Source organism: Monodon monoceros, unplaced genomic scaffold, assembly GCF_005190385.1.
Source record: "Monodon monoceros isolate NGI ecotype Baffin Bay Population unplaced genomic scaffold, NGI_Narwhal_1 Super_Scaffold_8, whole genome shotgun sequence".
Taxonomy (NCBI): domain Eukaryota; kingdom Metazoa; phylum Chordata; class Mammalia; order Artiodactyla; family Monodontidae; genus Monodon; species Monodon monoceros.
Window position 1 is genome coordinate 74763137 of NW_021703785.1, and position 24627 is coordinate 74787763.

Sequence of the window (24627 nt, forward strand, 5' to 3'; positions counted from 1 at the left end):
ATCAGGGATGAAGTAACATAATTCAGAAGAGAAACATTTCAGGACCTTCTCTTGTGGTGCAGTGGTTAAGAATCTGCCTGCCAATGCAGGGGACACAGGTTTGAGCCCGGGTCCGGGAAGATCCCACATGCCATGGAGCAGCTATATATATATATAATTCAAGAAAATTTTGTACCAAAATTTAAAAATTAAAAGGACAACACTCTGCATCTGGGAAAACTGACCCTGAATGACATACATGGAAACATATCTTTTAAATAGTTAGGCTTTTTAAAAAAGAAATGAAAAAGGAAATATTCTCTGGGGTCCAAAGTACAAGTAATGAAAGAAAACTGATTGTCACCAGAGATTCTTTTTTTTTTTAAATTTATTTATTAGTTTATTTATTTTTGGCTGCATTGGGTCTTCGTTGCTGTGCGCAGACTTTCTCTAGTTGCGGCGAGTGGGGGCTACTCTTCGTAGCGGTGCACGGGCTTCTCATTGTGGTGGCTTCTCTTGTTGCAGAGCACGGTCTCTAGGCACGCGAGCTTCAGTAGTTGTGGCATGTGGGCTCAGTAGCTGTGGCTCGCAGGCTCTAGAGCTCAGGCTCAGTAGTTGTGGTGCACGGGCTTAGTTGCTCCGCGGCATGTGGGATCTTCCCGGACCAGGGCTTGAACCCGTGTCCCCTGCATTGGCAGGCAGATTCTTAACCACTGCGCACCAGGGAAACCCCAAACACGTTTTTGAAAACTACTGTCAGTAATTATGTTGGTGTTAGTGTTGTTATTGTTATTCTAAGTCTGTTTTATGCATATTATAGGCTACAGCATAACAGGAGTTTCTAATTATATCACTCCTAATGTCCTTGAGAATGAATATTTTCAGTGTGAAAAAAGAAGGCACAGATCCACAGTAGAATAGGTTAAGTGAACACCTTTAGTCCTAAATTTGAATTGACAGTATTGGTATGAACTCAAGAAGTGTTTCCTCTTTGCAGGGGAGGGAGTATAGATGGAGACAGATTTCCCAGCTTTGTCTATTGAAGCGCTAGGACTGGATGACTTATTCCAGGTCCTGGGTGGGAAATGTACACCGTGAGCCTGGAGTGTCTTGTCACCCGAGGTAGTGAGGACCATAGTCGTGTTATGTTTAAAGTACTTGAAAGCTAAATTGAAGAGGCTCCCACTTGACAAAGATAAGGCAATCTGAGCAGTAAATAAAATAATTTCCATAGACTGAAACACATCAGATATGTTTAAAACCATGAGCCCTTTATGATATTTCTTGTAAAAAAAATGGGTCACCTTTGATAGATATGAGGGCCTATTGGTTGTTGAATTGTAAGAGTTCGTCATATTTTCTGGATACTAGACCTTTTTAGATATATGATTTGCAAATATTTTCTTGCATTCTATAGGTTGTCTTTTCACTTTCTTGACAATTGTCTTTGATACACAAGTTTAAAAAAATTTTTTGTGTGTGTGTGGTACGCGGGCCTCTCACTGCTGTGGCCTCTCCCGTTGCAGAGCACAGGCTCTGTACGCACAGGCTCAGCGGCCATGGCTCACGGGCCCAGCCGCTCCGCGGCATGTGGGATCTTCCCGGACCAGGGCATGAATCCGTGTCCCCTGCATTGGCAGGCGGACCCTCAACCACTGCGCCACCAGGGAAGCCCAAGTTTTTTTAAATTTTGATGAGGTTCAAGTTATTTAATCTTTCATTGCTCAGGTTTTTGGTCATGAAGATCTACCAAGGTCATGAAGATTTACCCTATGTTTTCTACTGAAAGTTTTATAGTTTTAGCTCTTTTATTTAGGTCATTAATCCATTTTGAGTTAATGTGTTTTTTGAGTTAATTTTTGTATATAAACCACTTGTAAAAATGTACACATTTCATTGTTTCCCATATAGACATCCAGTAGTCCAAGAATCACTTGTTGAAGAGACTATTCTTTTCCCAAATTGCCAGAGAAATTAGCAAGAAAAAGCAAAAAACAAGGCATGGATGTACCTTGAGGACATTATGCTAGGTGAAGTAAGCCAGTTACAAAAAGTCAAATACTGTATAATTCCACTTATATGTCAAAAATCATAAAGACAGAAAGTAAATGGTGGTTACCAGGAGCTGGGGGAGGGGAGAATGGACAGATGGTATTTAATGGGGGGCAGAGTTTTAGTTTTACAAGGTGAAATACGGGGCTGGATGGTGGTGATGGTTTCATAACAATATAAATGTACTTAATACCATTGAACTGTACACTTAAAAATGGTAAATTATGGGAATCCCCTGGCTGTCAAGTGGTTAGGACTCCACACTTTCACTGCTGAGGGCGAGGCCAAAAAAATAAAAAGGTAAATTTTATGTCATGTGTATTTTATCACATAAAAAAAGTTTTTGAGAAAGTTGTTTTTTTTGTGGTACGCGTGCCTCTCACTGTTGTGGCTTCTCCCGTTGTGGAGCACAGGTTACGGACGCGCAGGCTCAGCGGCCATGGCTCACAGGCCCAGCCGCTCCGCGGCACGTGGGATCTTCCCGGACCGGGGCACGAACCCGTGGCCCCTGCATTGGCAGGCGGACTCCCAACCACTGCGCCACCAGGTAAGCCCCTTAAGAAAGTTTTTATGTGTCTATTAAGAGATCCAAAAGGAAAAATTAGGGATAAGTAGGGTAAGGCAATATTTTTTTAAATAGTTGAGAATTTTCCAGTATTAAAGAAAGATATGAATTTCCAGAATGAAAAAGCATACTTAGTTCTGCACAAGATAATTAAAAGAAGTCCTCACAGCAAAAATCATAGTAAAGTGACAGAATATCTAAGACACAAAAATTTCCAAAAGAGAAATTAAAGTGTTTATACAAAAAAGTCAAATTATAATAATTATAAACTTCTCATTAGGTACAATACATATCTGAATATGATGCAATAGTATTTTTAATGTGCTGAGGAAAGATAATGGTCGACTTAGACCTCTATATCTACTTAAATGACGCTTCAAGAGTGAGAGCAGGGGCTTCCCTGGTGGTGCTAGTGGTTGAGAATCTGCCTGCCAATGCAGGGGACATGGGTTCGAGCCCTGGTCTGGGAAGATCCCACATGCCGCGGAGCAACTAGGCCCGTGAGCCACAACTACTGAGCCTGCGCGTCTGGAGCCTGTGCTCCGCCGCGATAGTGAGAGGTCCGCGACTGCGATGAAGAATGGACCCCGCTCGCCGCAACTAGAGAAAGCCCTCGCACAGAAACGAAGACCCAACACAGCCAAAAGTAAATAAATAAATAATTTTTTAAAAAAAATTAAAAAAAAAGAGTGAGAGCAAACATACACTTCCCGCGACAGAGGCTGTGCGGTTTCCCCTTTGCCCCTCACTGAAAGAACGAATACATGCGATATTTCAACAAGCAGGAATATTAAACAAGAACCAAAAAGTGGCATTCAGGAAGCATGGTAGAGAAAGAACATGTGCATAAAAGAAAAAAAAAAAGGAGAAGAGAAAAGAAAGAAAGCATATGTGTATATATGCTGGAAAATATAAATAATCATGCACTGCATGAATTAAAAGTGTGATAAGAATCATGTCTAATTGGAGGAGAGTTAAATTAAGGCACCCCCTGCGGCAAGAGGTGTAGGCCATGGCCTGGCGGTCAGCCTCCGTGGCTGAGGAGGCCACCAGGCAGCGGTGACAGCGGTGACAGCGGGCGGGCCAGGATGATGTCACCCAGGTTGGTTAGGACTGATGGCCTCTCAGCTCCAAATTCACCCTTTTGCCTCCCAGGTGAAATGGATTGGGGTCCTTTGGTGTTTTTTCTCCTCCAGCCGGCACGACGCCGATGCGGTCGGCAGGGGGCGCGTGAGAGCGCACTGCAGGAAGGAAAGAACTCGCACCGGCTGGATGTTTGACCTGCAGCCCGGAGGTGAGTAGATTTCCAGAAAGTTCTGCAGGTGCCGCCCTAAGGAGCATTCTCCGACACTCTGAGAGTTATGGTCACACCACACCCTACAGACCCTGCTGGTGAGGGGTCTTCCTGGGGGCTCTGCTTAGCCTTGAAGGTGGCAGCCGCTCCTCACGCTGTCACTCTGGTCTCGTCCCTCCTCGCCAGCCAGTTGCTGTCACCCAGCCTCCTGTTCTAGGAGTGAGTCACACCTCGAGGGCCAGGAGCTCTTCAGACCGTCCTCACTTCCCGTGCTTCCCAGACCCCCTCAGGTGTGGTGGCTCGTGACTGACTCACAGGAAGTTATTATAGTCACGGTGTGTTACAGAGAAAGGAGACAGGTGAAATCCACCCAGGGCGAAATGCGGGGGTCCAAAGGCAGATCTCCGGTTGTTCTCCCCATGTGGGAACATGGGGGGCACTGCCTCCCCGCCCCCGGGTGTGATGTGTGCACACAGTATAGCCAACCAGGCATCTCACCACACCCCCTGGTGTCTATGTTTTTATTAGCCATCAGTCACACTCTGCCCCTGTGGGCAGAATTAACTTCTAGTCTCCAGCCCTTTCTGGTGGCTGGGCTGATCCTCTGTCTCCACTTCCTCCTGAGCTTGGAACGGATGTGGCACAGCCAAAGCCCCCATCCTAAATCACACTCTCAGACTGTCTGGTGGCCAAAGCTCCAGGCAGACAAAGACTCCCCTTACTTCGTAGACCAAGAGATCAACTCCCAAGAGCTGAGGATAAAGGCCAGACCTCCGTTCACTACACACCTGTTAACAGTTTATAAATTTTTATAATACTTTATTAGTTGGAATATTTATAGAGAGAATCTTTGTATTAGTAATTTCCTAATTCTGAGATAGTTTCTACAGAAAAAAAAATCAATTATTTCTCTTTAGTTACCAGTTTTCAAGATGATGAATTATTTTACAATTATCCTTCTAAGGGATTATTTTATTAGGATGTGATTAACTCAGGGATTAAAACATACATGATGGTTTTAATCCTCTGTAGTTATCATTTTTTGATGGTCATAATGTGTCACCCTGGTCATTTCAGCTTTGCTCCTAAGCCCTTTCGCTATGATCTGAGTCAACCTTCATGTTTCCTTGCTCTCTGTTATGACAAGATGTTCCAGGATCATCTGATACATTTCCTGCCCCACACCTGATGCAGTCATTTCTCCAGGGAGCCTGGGGGGTTTTTTGGTTTGTTTTTTTGTTGTTTTTTTTGTTGTGTTTTTTTTTTTGCGGTATGCAGGCCTCTCACTGTTGTGGCCTCTCCCGCTGCGGAGCTCCGGACGCGCAGGCTCAGCGGCTCCGGACGCGCAGGCTCAGCGGCCATGGCTCACGGGCCCAGCCGCTCCGCGGCATGTGGGATCTTCCCGGATCGGGGCACGAACCCGTGTCCCCTGCATCGGCAGGCGGACTCTCAACCACTGCGCCACCAGGGAAGCCCCGAGCCTGTGCTTTTTAGTGGAAAACGATTTTAGTGTGACTCAAGCCTCACCAGCGGCACATGGCAGAGGTGATGGATATTACCGTCTTAATTAGGCTGCATTATATAAGGACCCCTCTTAGCAGACTGCAGAGATATTCTCTTTGCTGGCTCAGTGAAATGAGCGCTTATTTGGGGGGAACCTACATGCCCAGGACTCGTGGGCCACCTCCAGGATTTCCAGACAGCTTCTAGCTGACAGCCAGCAAAAAGCTGGGGCCCTCAGTCAGACAGCCTTCGGAAAATGAATGCTGTAAATGCCTGAATGACCTTGGAAGTGGGGTCTTCCCCAGTCACACCTACAGATGAGAATGCAGCCCCCCCGGCCCCCGATCCCTAACTGTAGCCTCGTGAGACCCCGAAGCAGAGGACTCAGCTAAGTCCTACCTGGGTTTCCAACCCAAAGACACGGGGGAATAATCATTGCATTCTTTTTAATTTAAAAATATATAATTTCATAGTTTTGGATAACAGAAGTCCAAAATCAGTTTAACCGGGCCAAACGCGAGGTGTTGGCGGGGCTGCGTTCCCTCTGCAGGTTCAGGCCCAAACCCATTCCTTACCACTTCCAGCTTCTGGCGGGCACCGCACACCTTCACTTGGAGCCACAGCATTCCAACGTTTACCTCCATGGTCACGTTGCTTTCTTCTCTCTGTGTGTCAGATCTTACACGGATCCCTCGTATAAGGATATATGTGACTGCACTTAGGGCCCACACTGATTCTCCGATAATCTGCCTAATTCAAGACCCTTAATTCAATTACATTTGCAAACTTTTGCCACATAAAGAAACAGTTACAGATTGCAGGGATTAGAAACTGATATCTTTGGGAGACATTATTCAGTCTACTACAGTTAGTGAGACCCATTTAAAGTTGGCTCATGTGTACTTTTTAAAAACTTTTTATTCAAGTCTTTTTTTTAATTACACAGTATTCAGGTTGTCTGTCTCTCCATGTGTGAGTTTTGGCAGGTTGTGTCTTTCAAGGAATTGGTCTATTTCAAGTAGGTTATGCCCAAATTTAATTGGTTTCTGCTCTAATTCTTATTTCTTGTTTTCTGCTTACTTTTTATTTAATGTGCTTTTCTTTTTCTAGTTTCCTTAGATGGAAACTTCTTTGACTAATTGTAGATCTTTCTTCTTTTCCAGCATATGCGTTCAGTGCTATAAATTTCACTCTAAGTACTACGTTCACTGTATCCCACAAATTTTGGTAAGTTGTATTTCCATTTTCATTTAGTTCAAAATACTTTAGTTTCTTTTGGGATTTCTTCTTTCACTCATGTTATCTAAAAGTGTGTTGTTTAGTCCCCGTTTGTTTGGGGATTTTCCAGTTATCTTTCTGTTATTTAATTCTAGGTTAATTACACTGTGGTCTAAGATCAGACACTGTAGAATTTCTATTCTTTTAAATTTAAGGTGTGTTCAATGACCCAGAAAGTGATCTACCCATATGAACTTGGGAAGAATGTACACGTTAAGAGCTGTAAGTCTTCTTGGAAAATCGACTTATTAATGCCCTTCTTTACCCCTGTCTTTTTTTTTTTTCCCAATATTTATTTATCTGGCTGTGCCTGGTCTTAGTTGCGGCCCTCGGGATCTTAGCTGTGGCATGTGTGTTCTAGTCCCCTGACTAGGGATTGAACCCGGGCCCCCACTGGGAGCATGGAGTCTTTTTTTTTTTTCACATCTTTATTGGAGTATAATTGCTTTACAATGGTGTGCTAGTTTCTGCTTTATAACAAAGTGAATCAGCTATACACACACATATATCCTCATATCTCCTCCCTCTTGCGTCTCCCTCCCACCCTCCCTATCCCACCCCTCTAGGTGGTCACAAAACACAGAGCTGATCTCCCTGTGCTATGCGGCTTCTTCCCACTAGCTATTTTACATTTGGTAGTGTATATATGTCCATGCCTCTCTCTTGCTTCGTCCTAGCTTACCCTTCCCAAGTCCATTCTCTACGTCTGGAAGCACGGAGTCTTAACCACTGGACCATCAGGGAAGTCCCTACCCCTGTCTTTTGCCTTTTGGTATGCCTTATATGTCTCGATTGCCAGACATAATATGCTGGGTGAAAGGAACTGCTGTGATTAGGCCCTTTGTAATGAGGTGGGGAGAGAGGGGAAGCCATCCAAAGCCCTATGACTGGGTCTTGGTCTTAAGGAGGCTGTGAACTGGGGACTGTGAATTTCACAAGCGTTTTCTGTTGTTTTATTTCTTCACCATTTCCCGGGAGAGGATGGTCAGGGTGGGCTGGAGTTGGATATTTGCCTTCTCTCAGGTGAGAGGCCAGAGGGGGCTGAAGCTGGGTGTTTCCCTTCCCCCAGGTCAGGTTAGGCTCTGGTTACAGAGTTTCTCCTGAGGGCAGGTTGTTAAAAAGAACGGTGTGCTCTGGCTTCAAAACGGTTCCCTTTCCCTGCCCACTGCAGGAAGCAAGAAGGGATTTTTCCTGATATTTACTGTAAGAACCTGGTCAAGCTCCTGGATGTAAAACTCACAGAACTGTGCCCACCCCCTTCCCCGACTGGGTCCTCTTCAGCTTTTTAACTCTCAAAATTATCCACACTGAGGGACTTCCCTGGTGGTCCAGTGGTTAAGAAGCTGCCTTCCAACACAGGGGACACAGGTTCTTTCGGGGAACTAAGATCCCACATGCCGCCGGGCAACTAAGCCCACGTGCCACAACTAGAGAGTCCACGCAGCCAAAAATAAAAATAAATAAATATTAAAAAAAAATTATCCACACTGAGCCTCCAGTCACTCTTCAGGTTTTCCGACCATAGCACTGGTTCCCATGGGCAGTTCCACTCCCGGTCTTGCTCCGGCCAACCAGGACTCCCTGTGTTGGACGGTCGGTTCCTCCAGTCCTGAGGGATGTGGTTTGCCTTGTGTCCTCAACTCACTTATGAATCCTGGAAGAGTTGTCGATTTTTCGGTCTATTTAGCTTTTCATTTGTTTTGAGGACAAAGTGGCAACTTCCAAGTGCCTTAGATGTGGAATCAGAAGTTGAACCCTGACATTCTTCCTTGTAGTTTTGATTTACTGTGCTCTAGTGATTACTGATATTGAGCATCCTGTCATGTGCTATTGGCAACTTGTATATCTTCTTTGGAGAAATGTCTATTTATGTCCTTTGCCAGTTTATAATTGGGCTGTTTTTTGCTACTGAGTTTCAGGAGTTCTCTATATATTCTGGATATTAATCCCTCACAGATACATGATTTGCAAATATTTTCTCTCTTTCTGTGGGTTGCCTTTTTACTCTGTTGATAGTGTCTTGTGATGCCCCCCAAGTTTAATTTTCATGAAGTCCAGTTTGCTTTATCTTTTGTTACCTGTGTTTTTGGTGTCATATCCAAGAAATGATTGCCAAATCAATATTGTGAAGCACTTACACAATGTTTTTTTCTAAGAGTTTTAGCTCTTACATTTAGGTCTTTGATCCATTTTGAGCTAATTTTCTATGTGTTGTTGGGTAAGGGTCTAGCTTCATTTTTCTGCATGTGAATATCTGGTTTTCCCAGCACCATTTATTGTAAACACTCTTCTTTTATCATTGAATGGTCTTGGCACCCTTGTCAAAAATCATTGACAATGTATGACTGAGTTTATTTCTGGATTCTGTTGCATTGTTCTATATGTCTAACTTTGTGCCAGTGTCACACTGTTTTTTGTTTGTTTGTTTTTTTAATTGAAGTATGTTGATTTACAATGTTTTGTTAATTACTCTGTACAGTAAGGTGATTCAGTTATACATATATATATGTTTTTTTAAATATTCTTTTGCATTATGGTTTATCACAGGATATTGAATATAGTTCTCTGTGCTATACAGTAGGACCTTTTTGTTTATCCATTCTATATATAAAAGCTTACATCTGTTAACACCAACCTCCCACTCTATCCCTCCCTCAGCCCCCTCCCCCTTGGCAACCACCAGTCTGTTCTCTATGTCTGTGATTCTATTTCTGCTTCATAGATAGGTTCATTTGTGTCATTTCTAAAAATTTTTTTACTTTATTTATTTTTGGCTGTGCCGGGTCTTAGTTGCAGCATGTGGGATCTTCGTTGAGGCATGCGATATCTTTCATTGCTGCACGCAGGCTTTCTCTAGTTGCAGAGAGCGGGGGTTACTCTTCATTGCGGTGCACGGGCTTCTCATTGCGGTGGTTTCTCTTGCTGCAGAGCACGGGCTCTAGGCATGCGGGCCTCAGTAGTTGTGGCTCTCGGGCTCTAGAGCACAGGCTCAGTAGTTGTGGCGCACGGGCTTAGTTGCTCCGTGGCATGTGGGATCTTCCCGGACTAGGGCTCGAACCCGTGTCCCCTGCATTGGCAGGTGGGTTCTTAACCACTGCACCACCAGGGAAGTCTGATTACTGAACTTTTATAGTAAGTTTTGAAGTCAGGAAGTGTCAGTCATCCAGCTTTCTTCTTTTCCAAGATTGTTTTGACACTTTGGAGTCCCTTGAGACTCCATATGAATTTCAGAATGGATTTTTCTATTTCTGTAAAAATGTGACTGAGATTTTGATAAAGATTGCATTAAATCTACAGATTACTTTGGGTAACACTGACATCTTAACAATATTAAGTCTTCCAATCCGTGACCATAGGATGTCTATTTATTTCTTTTTAAATTTACTTCAGCAATGTTTTGTAGTTTTCATTGTATAACTCTTTCATCTACTTGGTTATGTTCGTTAGGTATTTTATTCTTTTTGATGCTACTGTAAACGGAATTATTTTTTTGTTGTTGTTGTTTTGGCTGCACCGTGCCACTTGCGGGATCTTAGTTCCCCGACCCAGGATTGAACCCAGGCGACCACAGTGAAAGCGTCAAGTTCTAACCACTGGAATGCCAGGGAATTCCCTGGAATTGTTTTCTTAATATCCTTTTCAGGTTGTTCACTGTTAGTGTACAGAAATGCAACTGATTTTGGGGGTTTGAGTTCGTATTCTGTTACTCTGCTGAATTCATTTATTAGTTTTTTTAAAAAATTATTTATTTTTGGCTGCATTGGGTCTTAGTTGCGGCACGTGGGATCTTTGTTGAGGCATGCGGCATCTTTTGTTGCCGCATGCAGGCTTTCCATTGTGGGGCGCGGGCTTCTCTCTAGTTGTGGCCTGCAGGCTCCAACGCACATGTAGTTTGTGGCACACAGGCTCTCTAGTTGAGGTGCGCAAGCTCAGTAGTTGTGGCATGCAGGCGTAGTTGCCCCTCGGTATGTGGGATCTTAGTTCCCTGACCAGGGATGGAACCCGCGATCTGTGCATTGTAAGGTGGATCCTTTACCACTGGACCACCAGGCAAGTCCCCATTTGTTAGTTCTAAAAGCTTTTTTTGTGGAGTCTTTAGGGTTTTGTGTATGTAAGATTATATGATCTGCAAAGAGAGATCATTTTACTTCTTCCTTTTCAATTTGGATATCTTTCCTTTCTTTTTCTTACCAAATTGCTCTGGTTAGAACTTCCAGTACTATGTTTAATAGTAGTGGTGAAAGTGGCATGCTTGCCTTGTTCCCGTTCCTAGAGGAAAAGCTTTCAGTCTTTTACCATTGAGAATGATGTTAGCTGAGGTTTTTCATACATGACTTTTATTCTGTGGTGGTAGTTTCCTTCTCTTCCTAGTTAGTTGAGTGGTTTTATCATGAAGGGTGTTTCTGCATTTTCTGAATCAAGATGGTCTTGACGGTACAGTAAGTACCACAGGACTTAGATTACACGGGACTCTCATCAATCCATTAACAGTGCTTTTGTCTCATTGATCTGTGTCTGTCACTCAGTAAACCTGTGCCTTTACCATTCTCCAGAAGAAATAATCAAAGGGGGCTCAATCTGTTTTTAAAAAAGAAGGAAAATCATGTTAGCCGTATTTCCAGAAATCATGGTCATACGGTGTTTCACCAACTTCTATTAAAACCAACAGCGTCGGCTGCAGTCCCACCGACTGCCGCCAGGGCGGCCTCCCCGCTCACCTCCTACGTGACACCTCGGGACCCGCACAGCCTGTGATGTGCGCCCGGGACAGAGGTGGTAGACGACGAACAAAAGCAGAGCCCCGCCGCCCAGGTGGCTCCTTAGTCGGAGCTCGCCCGACCTGGCCCAGCCCGGTCCGCACCTGCGCTCCCTCCCGCCGCGGAGCCGGCCCGGGGCCTCGTCCGCCTGGGGGCCGACGAGGGCAGAGGCCCGGGGGCCGGCCCAGCCCTTCCGACAGGCGGGCGCCCCGCTCGTGGACCCGCAGCCGCCTCCATCTTGGCTGGCGGAGGCGGGAACGGCATCCGGGCCGGGCCCCGTCGCGCCGGCCGGGGCCAGGTGTGGAGCCGGCAGAGGGCGCTGTCCTCGCGTCCAGGCGGCGGGGCCCAGCCCGGGCCGGGACGAGTCGGAGTTGCCCCGAGTTCCCCCCGCGGCCCCGACAAGATGGAGGACGTCGTCTCCTCCCGCAGCCATGACGGGAGCGAGGGACGCCTCCCCACCGGGCTGAGGCGAGGGAGAGCGCTTCCAGCCTTCGGAGCGCGCGGGCACCCCCGCCGCCGGCCTCTCGGCCCCCGGCTCCCGCCCGCGTCGCCGCAGCCCCTGCCCGCTCGGCCCTCACGGGGCTCCCAGACACTGGACAGGGAGGGGATGGGGACATCGAGGCCGCGGCGATCCTCGGGCGGCGTCCCTCGCAGACGCTGCGGGGGCAGGCGGCCCGGCTCAGGCCCTCGGATCGCCCGGGGCCAAGCCGAGGCAGGTGCAGCGAGCACGCGCGTCTGCGACCCGACTCTCACGGGTCGGGCTGGGGTGGGGCCGGGGAAGGAGGAGGTGGGGGTGGAATAGAGGTTCGGGGGTGTGGCCTGTGCCTGATGGACAGGGCGTCGGACCACCCCCTCGAGGGGGCGTCCTGGAGGCAGGTGGGCGCAGCCAATGGGCGGGCCCGAGCCGCCCGGCCCGCCCTCCCCTGCCCTCAATGAGGGCGTGGGGGGCGGGGCCTTCCGGGCCGCGACGCTGCAGTCGCAGCGTCCGCCTCCTCACCAGCGCCAAAGCCGGGACTGGACCGAGCGGAGTTGCGCTTGTTGAAAGGCGCGGGGTCTGGGGGCGGGGAGGTTCGTTCCGCGAAGCCGCAGCCAGAACCGGGTGAGGCTTGTCTCCGCCTAGTCTCCAGCCCAGAACCGCCGACAGTGGGGTTGGCCGGGAGCGGCGCAGCCTCCGGAGGCGGAGGCGGAGGCGCCGGGAGGCGGAGATGGGTGAGGGCGGTCCCCGGAGCCTCCCACTGACGCGGGACAGGCGCCCCGCGGCGCGGCCGCCGTAGCCGCCAGCGCGTCGGGGTCTCGGGCTACCGGCGGCTCCGCTGATGTCCCAGGCGCCTTGGCGGGCGGCCCGCGGGCTGCGGGAGTGCGGGCGCGGCCGCGAGGGCCGGGTGAGGCGGCCGCCGGCGGCTGGGGTCGCTCGGGGCCGTCCGGGGCGGGGGCCGGCGGCGGGGGGGAGGGGCGCCTCCGTGGGTGCTCGGGGCCGCGCTCGCACCGTCCCGGCGGCGGCGACGGCGCGAGGTCCCCAAGTTTGGCGGCGAGGGCGCGGGCTCCCCGCACCGGTCCCCTCCTCTCCCGCCGGGGCCGCGGCGCGCCGCGTCTTCTCGTCACAGTTTATCTGGGCGAGTTTCTAATGGCGGACGCGGAGCGGGCAGGTCTCGGGCTCCGGGCCAGTGCGGGGGTTTCCGCCCCGCGGCGACGCGAGTTGCCCGCGAGTGGGTCCGGGCGCGACGGGGCCGGCGGAGGGTGGGCAGCATAGGGGGCTAGGATTCCCCGCTGGCGTCCAGATTGCGCTCTCCCTCCACCTCCCTCCTGTTGTTCATAGGGACCGTGTAGTCTCTTGTGGTCGTGGTGGGGCCTTGCTGTTTGTACCTGGCGTCTCGGCGGCATTGCGTTGGGGGAGGGGGGGAGAACGCGGAGACGCCTTGACCTCTTGTCCCTTTGCTCCGTCTCGCTGGTGGTTACGAGCCGGTGCTGCGTCCAGGTTGGCTGGCACTAAATCATTTGTCATTCTTCGTTCTAGGACCAGGAATCGCCTTCAGGCCAGTCTGGTGGACGTTTGTCTGAAGCTGAGGAGGACCGCGCCGCCACTGTGAGTAGTTGTCCCCGCGTTTCTGTCCAGTACCGTGAGCGCCGCGCCAGGGTGCGCCTCTGTGGCGCTTGCCTTTCTCTTACCTTCAGCGGGTTTCTGGGGCGGGCCCTGTCGCCAGAGCCAGGCCAGGCTGATCCCTGGGAACGCACTGGGAGCGGGCGCTGACATTTTACACCGATTGTATCCTCTAGGGTTCTAAAACAAGAGTTAAAGGTAGGTCCGTTTTTAATGCTTTCTGGTTAGCTTTGGGGGTTTTTTTTGGCTTTCTTATGGATAGAAATAATTTTTTTCTTCATCGCTGGATTAAGAAAAATTACTGAATGTACTGTCGTCAGGTCGACGGAGGCGATACTTCTGTGTGAGTTTGTCGTCCCTTTGAGGAAGATTTATTTGTGTTTACGCACCCTGGCAGCTCTCTAGCCAGGGTCAAGTCAGGAGATAGTCTTTAAAAAAAAAAAAGAGGAGATAATCTAGTTCTCACTCTAGCCGTGATTCTGAGACTGACCACGGAATTGGTAGTGACAGCCTCCATTATGAAGTTAATGTGTTGTTTCCTTGTTACTAAGAAGTAACCTATGTGCTGTTCACTTTGGTACAATAAAATGCCCAGTGCTCTGTCAGCTGTTCAGTTAATGGCTTTAACACCAATCCTTGCCTGAATCAATAATTTTATTAAGAGTTTGAAAATGATGATTTTTTTTTTTTTTTTCTAAATCTGATTCTCCATGTATTATCTGGGATTCTGTATAGTCTTAGGTCCTGCCTATTTTGTCCTTTTGGATCAGTTTTCCACTGGTCATCAAAAAGAAACCTGTGATTAGTGCATCTCTCATAGTAGTGTTCCTGCCTTCCCTCTGCCCTTGTAAATCCTTGACAAACTTGGCTTTGCACGTAGGCTGTTAGGCGTCACAGCACACTTCATTAGTTAGACAGCTTTTAGGAATGGATATTGTTTCAACTGGGTAATGTTCATAGGATATCTGAAGTGCTGATATTTCACGTTACTTGATAGTTTTGTGAGATGAAGGGATGTGGGTAGGATGCTAGAGCTATGAGGGACCTTCATAGGGAAAGGGAACTAGCGGGGACTTAAAGACTGGCAGGAGATCAAGTCACTGACTCAGGTAGTACCACTTAGAAAAGCCACTTTTCTCAGCAGTGTGTTCCTAGCGTAGTTGAGCGCAGTGTGCAAAGGACTAGGTTTAGTGCCAGCCAAATTGGGGTTCACGTCTCTGCTCTCTTACTACTTTGGCAAGTGCAAACTAAATAAGAGTCAATAAATGCATCTTTATAAATGCACATCTTATTCAATTAAATACATTTTTATTATGCACATTTTATAAGTGAGTAAATTGTGTCTGTCTTCCCGATTGCTATGAAGATTGTAAATCGCCGCCTAGCCCATAAGTTATGTGGGACACACACACACACACACACACACACACACACACACACACACACACACTGTTAATGGTGGCTGCAATTCTTATCTTTGTTTTGTTTCCTGATATTTCTTCCACTTTATCTTTCAACCCTTTTACTGAGTTTTCCATTTCTGCTAAGCTTTTCATTTCCAAAAGCTCTTTTTTATACTAGAAATATTAGTTTTATATGGTCTTCTGCTTGTCATGTATCTGTCTAGAGTACTAATAGTTTGTGGGTTTTCATTTTACGTTTTCTTTTTCCTGCCTTTTTTTCTTTCCTTTGTGTTTGTTTTTTTTTTTCTCTTTTAACAACTAATTTTCTTATTAGAAGATTTTTCCAGATAGTTCATAATTCTTGACAGGTCTACTCAAGGTTAAGAATTGGGAAATGGAGAATAGATTGGAAGAGTGGATGGAACTTTCAGCTTGGAGCTTCACTGTAGGATGGTTCTTTTTTGGCCAGTTGATGGAGAATCTTTAAAGTCGTTATTTTTAGGTCTTTCCTTTTTTCGTGTTCCTAATTCCACAGAAAGGAGTGTTTCTGAGAAAGAAGTTTTCCAGGGAATAATAGTCTGCTGCTTGCAAGATAGAAGTCTGGATGCCAGCTCTCTGGAAATCAAGTGAGAGAGGGGGCATTTCATATGCATGCTATTGAAGCATTCACCAGTGCCTGGTGAACCTGAGACAAAAACCTTAGGTTCTATTCTCTCCAAAGAATAAAAGTCTAGAACTTGGGCCAGGGTGTCATCGCCAAAATAGAGGGAGGGAAGGGATTTGGGATTTCACATCCTCCTGTTTTAGCCACCTGCTCCTTAGTCCCGTGATACCTGGAGCTATAGGCTTTGAGCCTCGTGAAGATTCTGAGCATAAGTCAGGATATTTCTCAGCCTTTTCCATCACTATTTTAGAGTTTGGCTATCTCAGCAGAGTTGGTTAACTGCTTATCCACCTGCTCTTTAGCTTATCAAATTTTGTTCCTTTTGTTTCTTCTTTTTGTTTTTCTTTTCCTTGTCAGTAGGAACTTTACTGTTGTTATGGGGGTTTTAGAAGGGATTGAAGTTAGTTGTGTGTGATCAGTCTACAATCTTAATCCCTACCAGGCTATTGATTTCTAGATAGTAGTTTTGTATTTAGACACTTAAGTAATTCTCTTGCTGTTTGTCATAACTGTTCATTTGATTTTTCTTTTTTCCTGTTTCATTACATTTGTGAGTAAAACCTCCAGAATCATCATACATTTTTATTTTGTTTCTGATTTTAAATGGGAATGCTTGTAGTATATACTCACTATCATGAAGCTGGCTTTGGAATTGATATTATTTTTAGGTAAATGTATAAATATTTTAATATTAAGAAAGATCTGTTCTGTAACAATATTAAGTCCAGAGGTGCTGTAGAACATGTCATAAAACTCATTAGTGTTCAACAGGTTTTTGTAGCATGCATCCTTTATCTTTTATAGAGCCGCAAAAATATAGGTGTGCTTATAGGTGGCCAAAAGATAAACCTTTGAAGCAATAATTAAATAATTGAAAATACTTTCTTGGTGATTTTAACATTTGAAGAGTCATGAGCAGGTTAGTTTACCGTTCTCATCACATACTAATCTTGTCATATTAATATCTCACCATTTCTATTTTAGCAGCTGTTTTTTTAACTGATTCGTTTTAATATGTAAGTTTTACTTAATTGTACACAAACATAATTGAATATTGAATGGCTACTAAATTATTCAATTGGTTTTTTTTTTAATAGAAGGTGATCTCAGGAAAATTCATGATACTCAGTTATATCTTAAGAATTCAGCAGAAATTTTTGCAACTTTAAAAAACCATATTTAAGGGGCTTCCCTGGTGGCGCAGTGGTTGAGGGTCTGCCTGCCAATGCAGGGGACACGGGTTCGTGCCTCGGTCCAGGAAGATCCCACATGCCGCGGAGTGGCTGGGCCCGTGAGCCATGGCCGCTGAGCCTGCGCGTCCGGAGCCTGTGCTCTGCAACGGGAGAGGCCACAACAGTGAGAGGCCCGCGTACCGCAAAAAAAAAAAAAAAAAAAAAAATTTAAAAAACTAACACTGAACTGCACACTTAAAAATGATTAAAATGGCATTTTATGTTGTATATATTTTACCATAATTTTTGAAAAAATAGATAATTGTAGCAACCTTTAGGAAATAAAAACTGCTATGAGATGTTACAAAAAGTAAACACAATAGGGCAAACTACCCTTATTTGTGTCTTTGTTTTACTGTTAACTCTTGTTTTTACCCCTAATTAAATACCTTCTTAACTTTGCAGGGTTGTTACCCATAACCTAGAGATAGTTTGCGTTTAAGAGTCTTGCTCGGGTTTCAGCCTAACTTTCTGTTCTTAGGACAACTTTTTTTTTGGCTGCACTGCGAGGCTTGTGGGATCTCAGTTTCCCGACCAGGGATTGAACCATGGGCCACAGCAATGAAAGCCTGGAATCCTAACCACTAGGCCACCAGGGAACGCCCATTAGATTCTGCACTTCTCTGTGTGGATTTTCCTTTGATTTTATATTAATTTTCATTGCATCAAAATGAAGATCAATTAAACATTAAATAGTTGTAGATGAATAAGATACCACAGGAAGAGTAGGTAAATATTTAAGATTAACTAGACATTTGTTGAAATCCTAAGGTGTAGGCAAAGTATTTGCCTGAATACCCTCTCAGTGGAGAGGGATTTAACATTTTTTGCACTGTGTAATATGTCCAGGCAGAGAGACTAGGGAGTTGCAAGTTCACTTATCACAATTAAAACCTCAGAGTCCTTTTTATCCCCATTTGCAGTTTATAGTTTAGAAAAGTAAAACTCAATGAAGTGAGGTAATTGGCTCAGTGTCTTAGCTAAACTATAACTTTTTCTCTTTTTAGATAATGTTATAGAAATGGTTAAAACTTTTTTGTAGTCTTATGTTTATGGAATTAAGAAAGTGTTTGATGGTTAAATTATATACACAATGACTTCTAATAGTGGTTAGGGTTAGGTTTTAATTTTTTTACAATCTGGAATTTGAAAATAGGTGAATACTTAATCTTTTATCAGAAATAGATGACTACAATGAGCTGAGCATAAAGAATGCTCTTTCTGTTATTTCCTTTGGGAAGATTAAAATAGGGCCTAACAGCCACCAGAGGGTACTGTGGAGTCAGCTATAGCTCTTTTCCAGAAATTGTTCTTTTTTGTTCTAGGTTTATTCAAATACAGAAAAGACAGAGAGAATTCGTATATAACAGCTCTTACATTTCATAATTCAGTTTAGGCTGAATTATTGCCTCTTTTCTCTGAAAACCAACCACATAATAAGCTTACTGGATGAGTGTTAACCATGATCCTAATTTTTGTATTTCCTTTATAACCCTTTTAAACTGGCTCCTTAGATTTGTTATTTATCTTTGAACTAGAGTTATTTGAATGTTGATTTTGTTTTAATGAATTCACTCATCTTAATAAAACAAGTAATTTTTAAAAAAAATTGTATACAGTAATTGCATATAATGTAGTGGCTGTGAAATAGATTATAGAGTCAGATTTCTTGGATTTGAGTCCTGACTCTACCCTTTCCAGCAGTGGAGACTTGGACGGGCCAGGTGGATTACTTATCTTCTTATCCTCTGAGTCTTAGTTTCCTGATTGGTAAAATGGGAAAAAGAATAGTTCCTGCCTCACCTTTATAAACATTTACTGAATTGCTGTATTTAACGGCATAGCACCTATTAAGAATAAACATTACCGAATGTATGACTGTAAGTACTATCACTTAAAATTAGTTGGGGAAATTTTAGAATAGAATGTTACTTAGTATATTTCAATATGAGTTTTTTAAAAGTGAATGATGACTGCTGTATGAGTGACTTTTCTTTATTATTCAACACCCATACAGATCCTACCTCCTTCACTGTCTTGAGCTTCTAAGAAAATTGAAGCCAGGATGTATAAACTTACCTCAGCTTTCCATCTATTATTTCTACATACTTATATACGTTCTAATTACAACTGGACAAAACCTTGAACAGCATGGGTTTGGACTGCACGGATCCACTTATACATAGATTTTTTTCAGTAAATACTATAGTACTGCACGATCCAGGGTTGGTTGAATCTGCGGATATGGAACCTTGGATTCGGAGGGCTAACTGTGGGACTTGAGCATCCATGGATATCCTGGCACCAGTCCCTCCGTGGACACCAAGGGACAGCCATACACTTACCTTTTCCCCTCTCACTTTTGAGATAAAGGAGACTTTTGTTCATGATCAGTTTCACTACCAGCTGTGCACGCATCCTCCTCTTCCTCTTCTCTCATCTGCTTTCAGAGCTGTGCTTCATTGGTCGGTCACTTCTCCAGATTCTTCCAACTATGTCTCTGCTGGATCCTTTCGTTTGTTATTCTGTAGTGCATAGTAGGTACACAGAGGTGTTTGCTGAATAAAACAAAGTGGCTAAGAATTTGGAGCCTAGAGTTAGAGCCCTGAGTTTGAGTCCTATTTGGCCTTACCCAGATTCGTTTCCTAATCTGTAAAATGAATTAAATTATATCTACATCATGGGTTTTTCAGAATTTTGTATAAAAAACCTATAGCATAGTGTCTGGTGATTCCTCAACAAGGACAAAAAAAAAAAAAGATTCAGAAAGGTTTAATGTTGGAAGCAGAGAATTTGAAAAACAATGACAGAAGACCCTAGGGAAATAGAGTTTGGACAATATCATAGTCATTTTAGTAGATAAAAGTATATTTAGTATAATGATTGTTTTTGGACCCTGAGTTATTGGTAATTGATGGAATTATTTTGAACAATTTTCTGTTTCAAGGAAGGACTTAGATAAAATCACATAAAATAATTTAAAATTTCACTTGTGCTATTTAATTGCAATAAAATGCAATGATCATAGTACACTAGAACTTTTTTTTCTCTTCTCTCTCTGTTATAGGTTCTTTGGCATAGATAAATGTTCAGCGGGAGGATTAGACTTGACTGAACAGACTCCTGTTTTATTAGGGAGTAAAGCCATGGCAACTAGTTTCATGGACGTGGCATTTGGTGACCCAGCTAGTCCTTTAGTTAATAGATCTAGAAACTCGTCAGCAGAGGAGGAGGAGGATGATGTTGTATTTATTGAATCTATACAACCTCCTTCAAGTTCTGCTCCAATAATAGCTGATCAAAGAAATTTTATATTTGCTGCATCAAGAAATGAAAAGCTACAAGGAAATTATTCCATAATTCTTCCTTCCTCAAGAGGTTTGGCTTCTCAGAAGGGAAGTATAAGTGAGACAATTGTCATTGATGATGAAGAGGACATGGAAACAAATGGAAAGGAAAAGACAATTTCTTCTAGTTTTATTGAATGGGCACTTCCTGGAAGTAAAAACAGAACCAAAGATTTGGATTTCTCCACTTCCAGTCTTTCAAGAAGTAAGGTAAATGCTGGAATGGGTAATGGTGTTATCACTACAGAATCGACTCTGAAATTCATATTACTAATGTTACAACCTTAGAAACAGGTATTAAGCTCTGAATGATGGGCGAGATATGAACTTAATGATTACAAATATAACATCACTATAGAATACCAGCTTGGGAGATGTCGCTAACGGACTGCAGTCGAGTAACTTTGGTGTTAATATGCAAACATACACCCCGTCTTTAACTTCACAGACCAAGACTGCAGTAGGACCTTTTAATCCTGGTAGAATGAATGTGGCAGGAGACGTTTTTCAGAACGGAGGATTTACAGCTCATCACAATCCTGGTAAGCAGTAAGTGATACTAAATATTTTCTTTCCACCCTAAGTAAATAAACTTTTGGCTGTTACTTTTAGTACCTATATCGATTTTATTCTATAGTGAAATATTTTTTGTTAACTTTCATATTAAAATAGAATTTTTTGCTAAATAAAACTGTGCAGTCTACTCTATTTTACCCAATGTGATTTATATGTGAAGTGTTTTAATTGAAAACTCCCATAACTACTACCTCCATCTTTGTTTACTAGCATCTTTATTTTAATGTAAAAGTCATAGAATAAAAGGATGGATAGTGAACTAAAGGATTAAAGTAATATTACATAACAATTAAATTTTATTTAATTTGTAATTACATAATCTGACCTTTCAATTTTTGCTATTCAAGTGTTTACTTTTAGACTGCTTTTCTCTGATTTTTGGTTTTAAATCAGCATTTTATTAGTTGCTTCATTTTAAATTTAGAAAACTTTCTTACCTTTAAATCAGAGACTTGTTTTTTTCCCCTATTTTTTGGCCACACCACATGGCCTACAGGATCTTAGTTCCCTGACCAGGGATTGAACCCCTGCAGTGGAAGCACTGAGTCTTAACCAGTGGACCGCCAGGAAAGTCCCAGATCAGATATGTGTATTTTAAAGACTCTTATGAGGCCAGTTGTGTTCTGGTAAAATATAATGAAAGTTATTTAAAATTTAGCAGATCTTTTTTGTGGATTTTTCATGACTTGGTGTGCTGTTTGTTTTTTCAGGTTTTTGTTTGTTTTTTGTTTGTGTTTGTGTTTGTTTGTCTTGGGTCATTTTAGTGCTTTTAGCTATTGACCAACTTAGAATTTTAGGAAAGGACTGGAAAGTAATTAGAACTAAGAACCGAATCACTTGTTTTAATGGAATACTAGTATTTTTTTTCTTAAAAAATTTTTTTAAATTAATCTTTTTCTCTGGTTATGAGAACATTACAGAACATTTGAAGGAAATCATAGTTAGAAATAAGAAAATAGTATCTGTCACCTACCTTACTAAGTAGAAGTGACTGACAACTTAAAATGTTGGTTTGTTTGCTTTCAGTCTTTTGCCTCTGTGGTTCTAAAAACAGAATTTAGAGCATATTGTATTTAGTTTTGTGTTCTCTTGATTTATTTAATCTAAATTTTATTTTATTTATTTATTTGCGGTACGCGGGCCTCTCACTGTTGTGGCCTCTCCCGTTGCGGAGCACAGGCTCTGGACACGCAGGCTCAGCGGCCATGGCTCACGGGCCCAGCCACTCCGCGGCATGTGGGATCTTCCCGGACCGGGGCACGAACCCGCGTCCCCTGCATCGGCAGGCGGACTCTCAACCACTGCGCCACCAGGGAAGCCCCTGTTATGTCATTTTAAAAGTAGAGGTTTCAGTGGCTATAAAATATTCCTTTGTCTGAGATATTTATTCCTCTACTTTTTAAGCATTTATATGGCTTTTCATTTTTTACTATTGAAACTCTACACACTAAATGTCTTCGTTTATATTGTTTATTAATTTCTATAGGACAGTTCTCAAACTTTTTGGTCTCAGTTTCACTCTTGGAAGTGATTGAGGATCCCAAAGTTTTTTGTTTTGTTTTTAATCTGTTATCATATTAGAAATTAAAACATAAATTTAAAAGGTATTTATTCATTTAACAAAATTATTATGTGACATATTTTTAATGAAAGATAACTACTTTCACTAAAGGAATTTAGTGAAAAGTGATGTGTTACAGTTACAGAAATCTTTTTTTTTAATTTTTTTATAAAGCATTTTATCTTTTAAATTTTATTTATTTATTTATTTTTGGCTGTGTTGGGTCTTCGTTTCTGTGCGAGGGCTTTCTCTAGTTGCATTGAGTGGGGGCCACTCTTCATCGCGGTGCGCGGGCCTCTCACTATCATGGCCTCTCTTGTTGCAGAGCACAGGCTCCAGACGTGCAGGCTCAGTAGTTGTGGCTCACTGGCCTAGTTGCTCCGCGGCATGTGAGATCTTCCCAGACCAGGGCTTGAACCCGTGTCCCCTGCATTAGCAGGCAGATTCTCAACCACTGCGCCACCAGGAAAGCGCCACAAATTTTTTGGAAGTCTGGCTTGATAGAAAACAGCAAGGTATATCTAGCTCCTCAAATCTAGTTCTACATTGAATGTGTTGCAATATCTTCTTTTGTTTGAAGTATAAGAAGAATATCTGGCCTCACATACATATGTGGCTGTAGAATGGCACAATATTTTAGTAACCTTTTTAGTTAATTATGGATAGTTTTTTCCTTTTCCTTTTGACACAGCACCAAAACTTGATAAGTGGTAGTTTCTTAAAAGTTCTTACAGTGTGGAATCTGAAACTATATAATGAACCTTTCATGCTTTATTACATTAAAATTCGTTTATCTTTGAATGAATTTTACCTTTGTATGATTTGGTAACATTGTGCTTTAATTATTTGGAAAGTATTGATTCACTGAGTTACCTAGGTCTTCTAAATGTTGACACCTTAGAAAGCTGTCACGCTAGCAGTGGTGGATGCAGGTTTTCAAAGATTCTGATTTTCACTCGAAAGCTCAAATTTTCTCACTGGCAACAAATACTGTTATTTTTTTGAAGTGAAAGGCTTATTTTAAGAAAATGTCAATAACCAGTTTGTTTTGTCATTCCTTTAAGGCTAGTTCAGCTTGCAGTGCAACAATTTTACAAGTGCTTTTCCACTCTTTCTCATTGTTCTTTGGTATGAAACAGAAGTGGCTTCTGGATGCTTCCCTGTTCATCATACAGAGTATTAAGGTGTAGTCAGAGGCTGAAATTTAGTAAAATTAATACTAATTTTTACCTTTTCACTAAGGGTCTTCTGTTGCATAATAAATAATTTCACTGGCCTTTGTCCCTGGTTCTTGGGAGAGAGAATAAATCCTTGAAATTTACCAGATTCCTAATAACTAATGATTAAGGCTGAGGGTCACCAGAAAGACCAACCGTGTGATTTGAGTGTTGGGCCTTTGAGCCAGCCTAGCCTCCATGGAGGAGAGAGAGGCTGGAGATTGAGTCCAGTCACACGCAGCGAATAATCCCACCAGTCACACCCACACGATGAAACCCAGTAAAAACTCATCTGTGCCGGGTGGGTGACACTACCCGCTTCCTCAGAGAGAGGGCACAGAAGCTCTGGCATTGGGACCCTTCCTCACGCCGTATGTCTCTTCATTTGGCTGGTCCTGATTTGTATCCTTTAAATAAAACTGATCATAAGTGTAGAGCTTTCTTGAGTTCCCTGAATCATTCTAGCAAATTACTGAATCTGAAGGGGCCTTAGGAACCTCCCAGATTTACAGCCAGTTGGCCAGAAGTCCAGGTGGCATGTAAAGTGAGGGCAGTCTTGTGGACTCTGCCTTCAAAATGGGGGCTGGTGCTGACTCCAGGTAGTTATAGCATCAGAATTGTGGTGACCAGTTGTTGTTGGAAGAACAATAGGAAGTCCAGGTGCTACTTTTTCTTTCTTTTGTGCAAGTGCCTGATAGTGAAGAAAATTTTACTAGTACAGTTTGGTTCCACTGCCAGCAGTTTTACCTAACATCATTGCTTCTGCACCATTAGTGCAGATGCCAACACCATGAAAAAGGCACATCATCTTAGTTTTATTATGGAAATAGTTTGGCCTGGCAGATCCCCTTTTATTTCTTATGTAATGTTGAGTAGAAGTGATCAGAGTATAAAGTCTTGTCTTGTTCTTTTTTTTGTTGACCATGCCTCGCGGCTTGCAAGATCTTAGTTCCCTAACCAGGGATTGAACCCCAGGCACTCAGCAGTGAAAGCGCCTTCTGTTGTCTTGTTCTTGACCTGGGGTGGAGGGGAAGCATTTGACATTTCATGATTTAGCGTATTCGCTTATGTCAAATATAGTAAGCTTTTTATGTTCATAAT

The 24627-nt window shown here is 43.5% G+C and overlaps 1 protein-coding gene across 1 annotated transcript in view; it reads left to right on the plus strand.

Moving 5' to 3' along the window:
* The first annotated feature begins 12360 nt into the window (after positions 1-12360).
* The window catches only part of ZMYM5 (zinc finger MYM-type containing 5), a 32689-nt gene continuing 20422 nt past the window's right edge, over positions 12361-24627 (plus strand). The window contains exons 1-4 of the mRNA XM_029209967.1: positions 12361-12527; positions 13443-13511; positions 19893-20382; positions 20621-20714. Coding sequence (XP_029065800.1) covers positions 12361-12527; positions 13443-13511; positions 19893-20382; positions 20621-20714 — 820 coding nt within the window. The remainder of the gene's footprint in view (positions 12528-13442; positions 13512-19892; positions 20383-20620; positions 20715-24627) is intronic.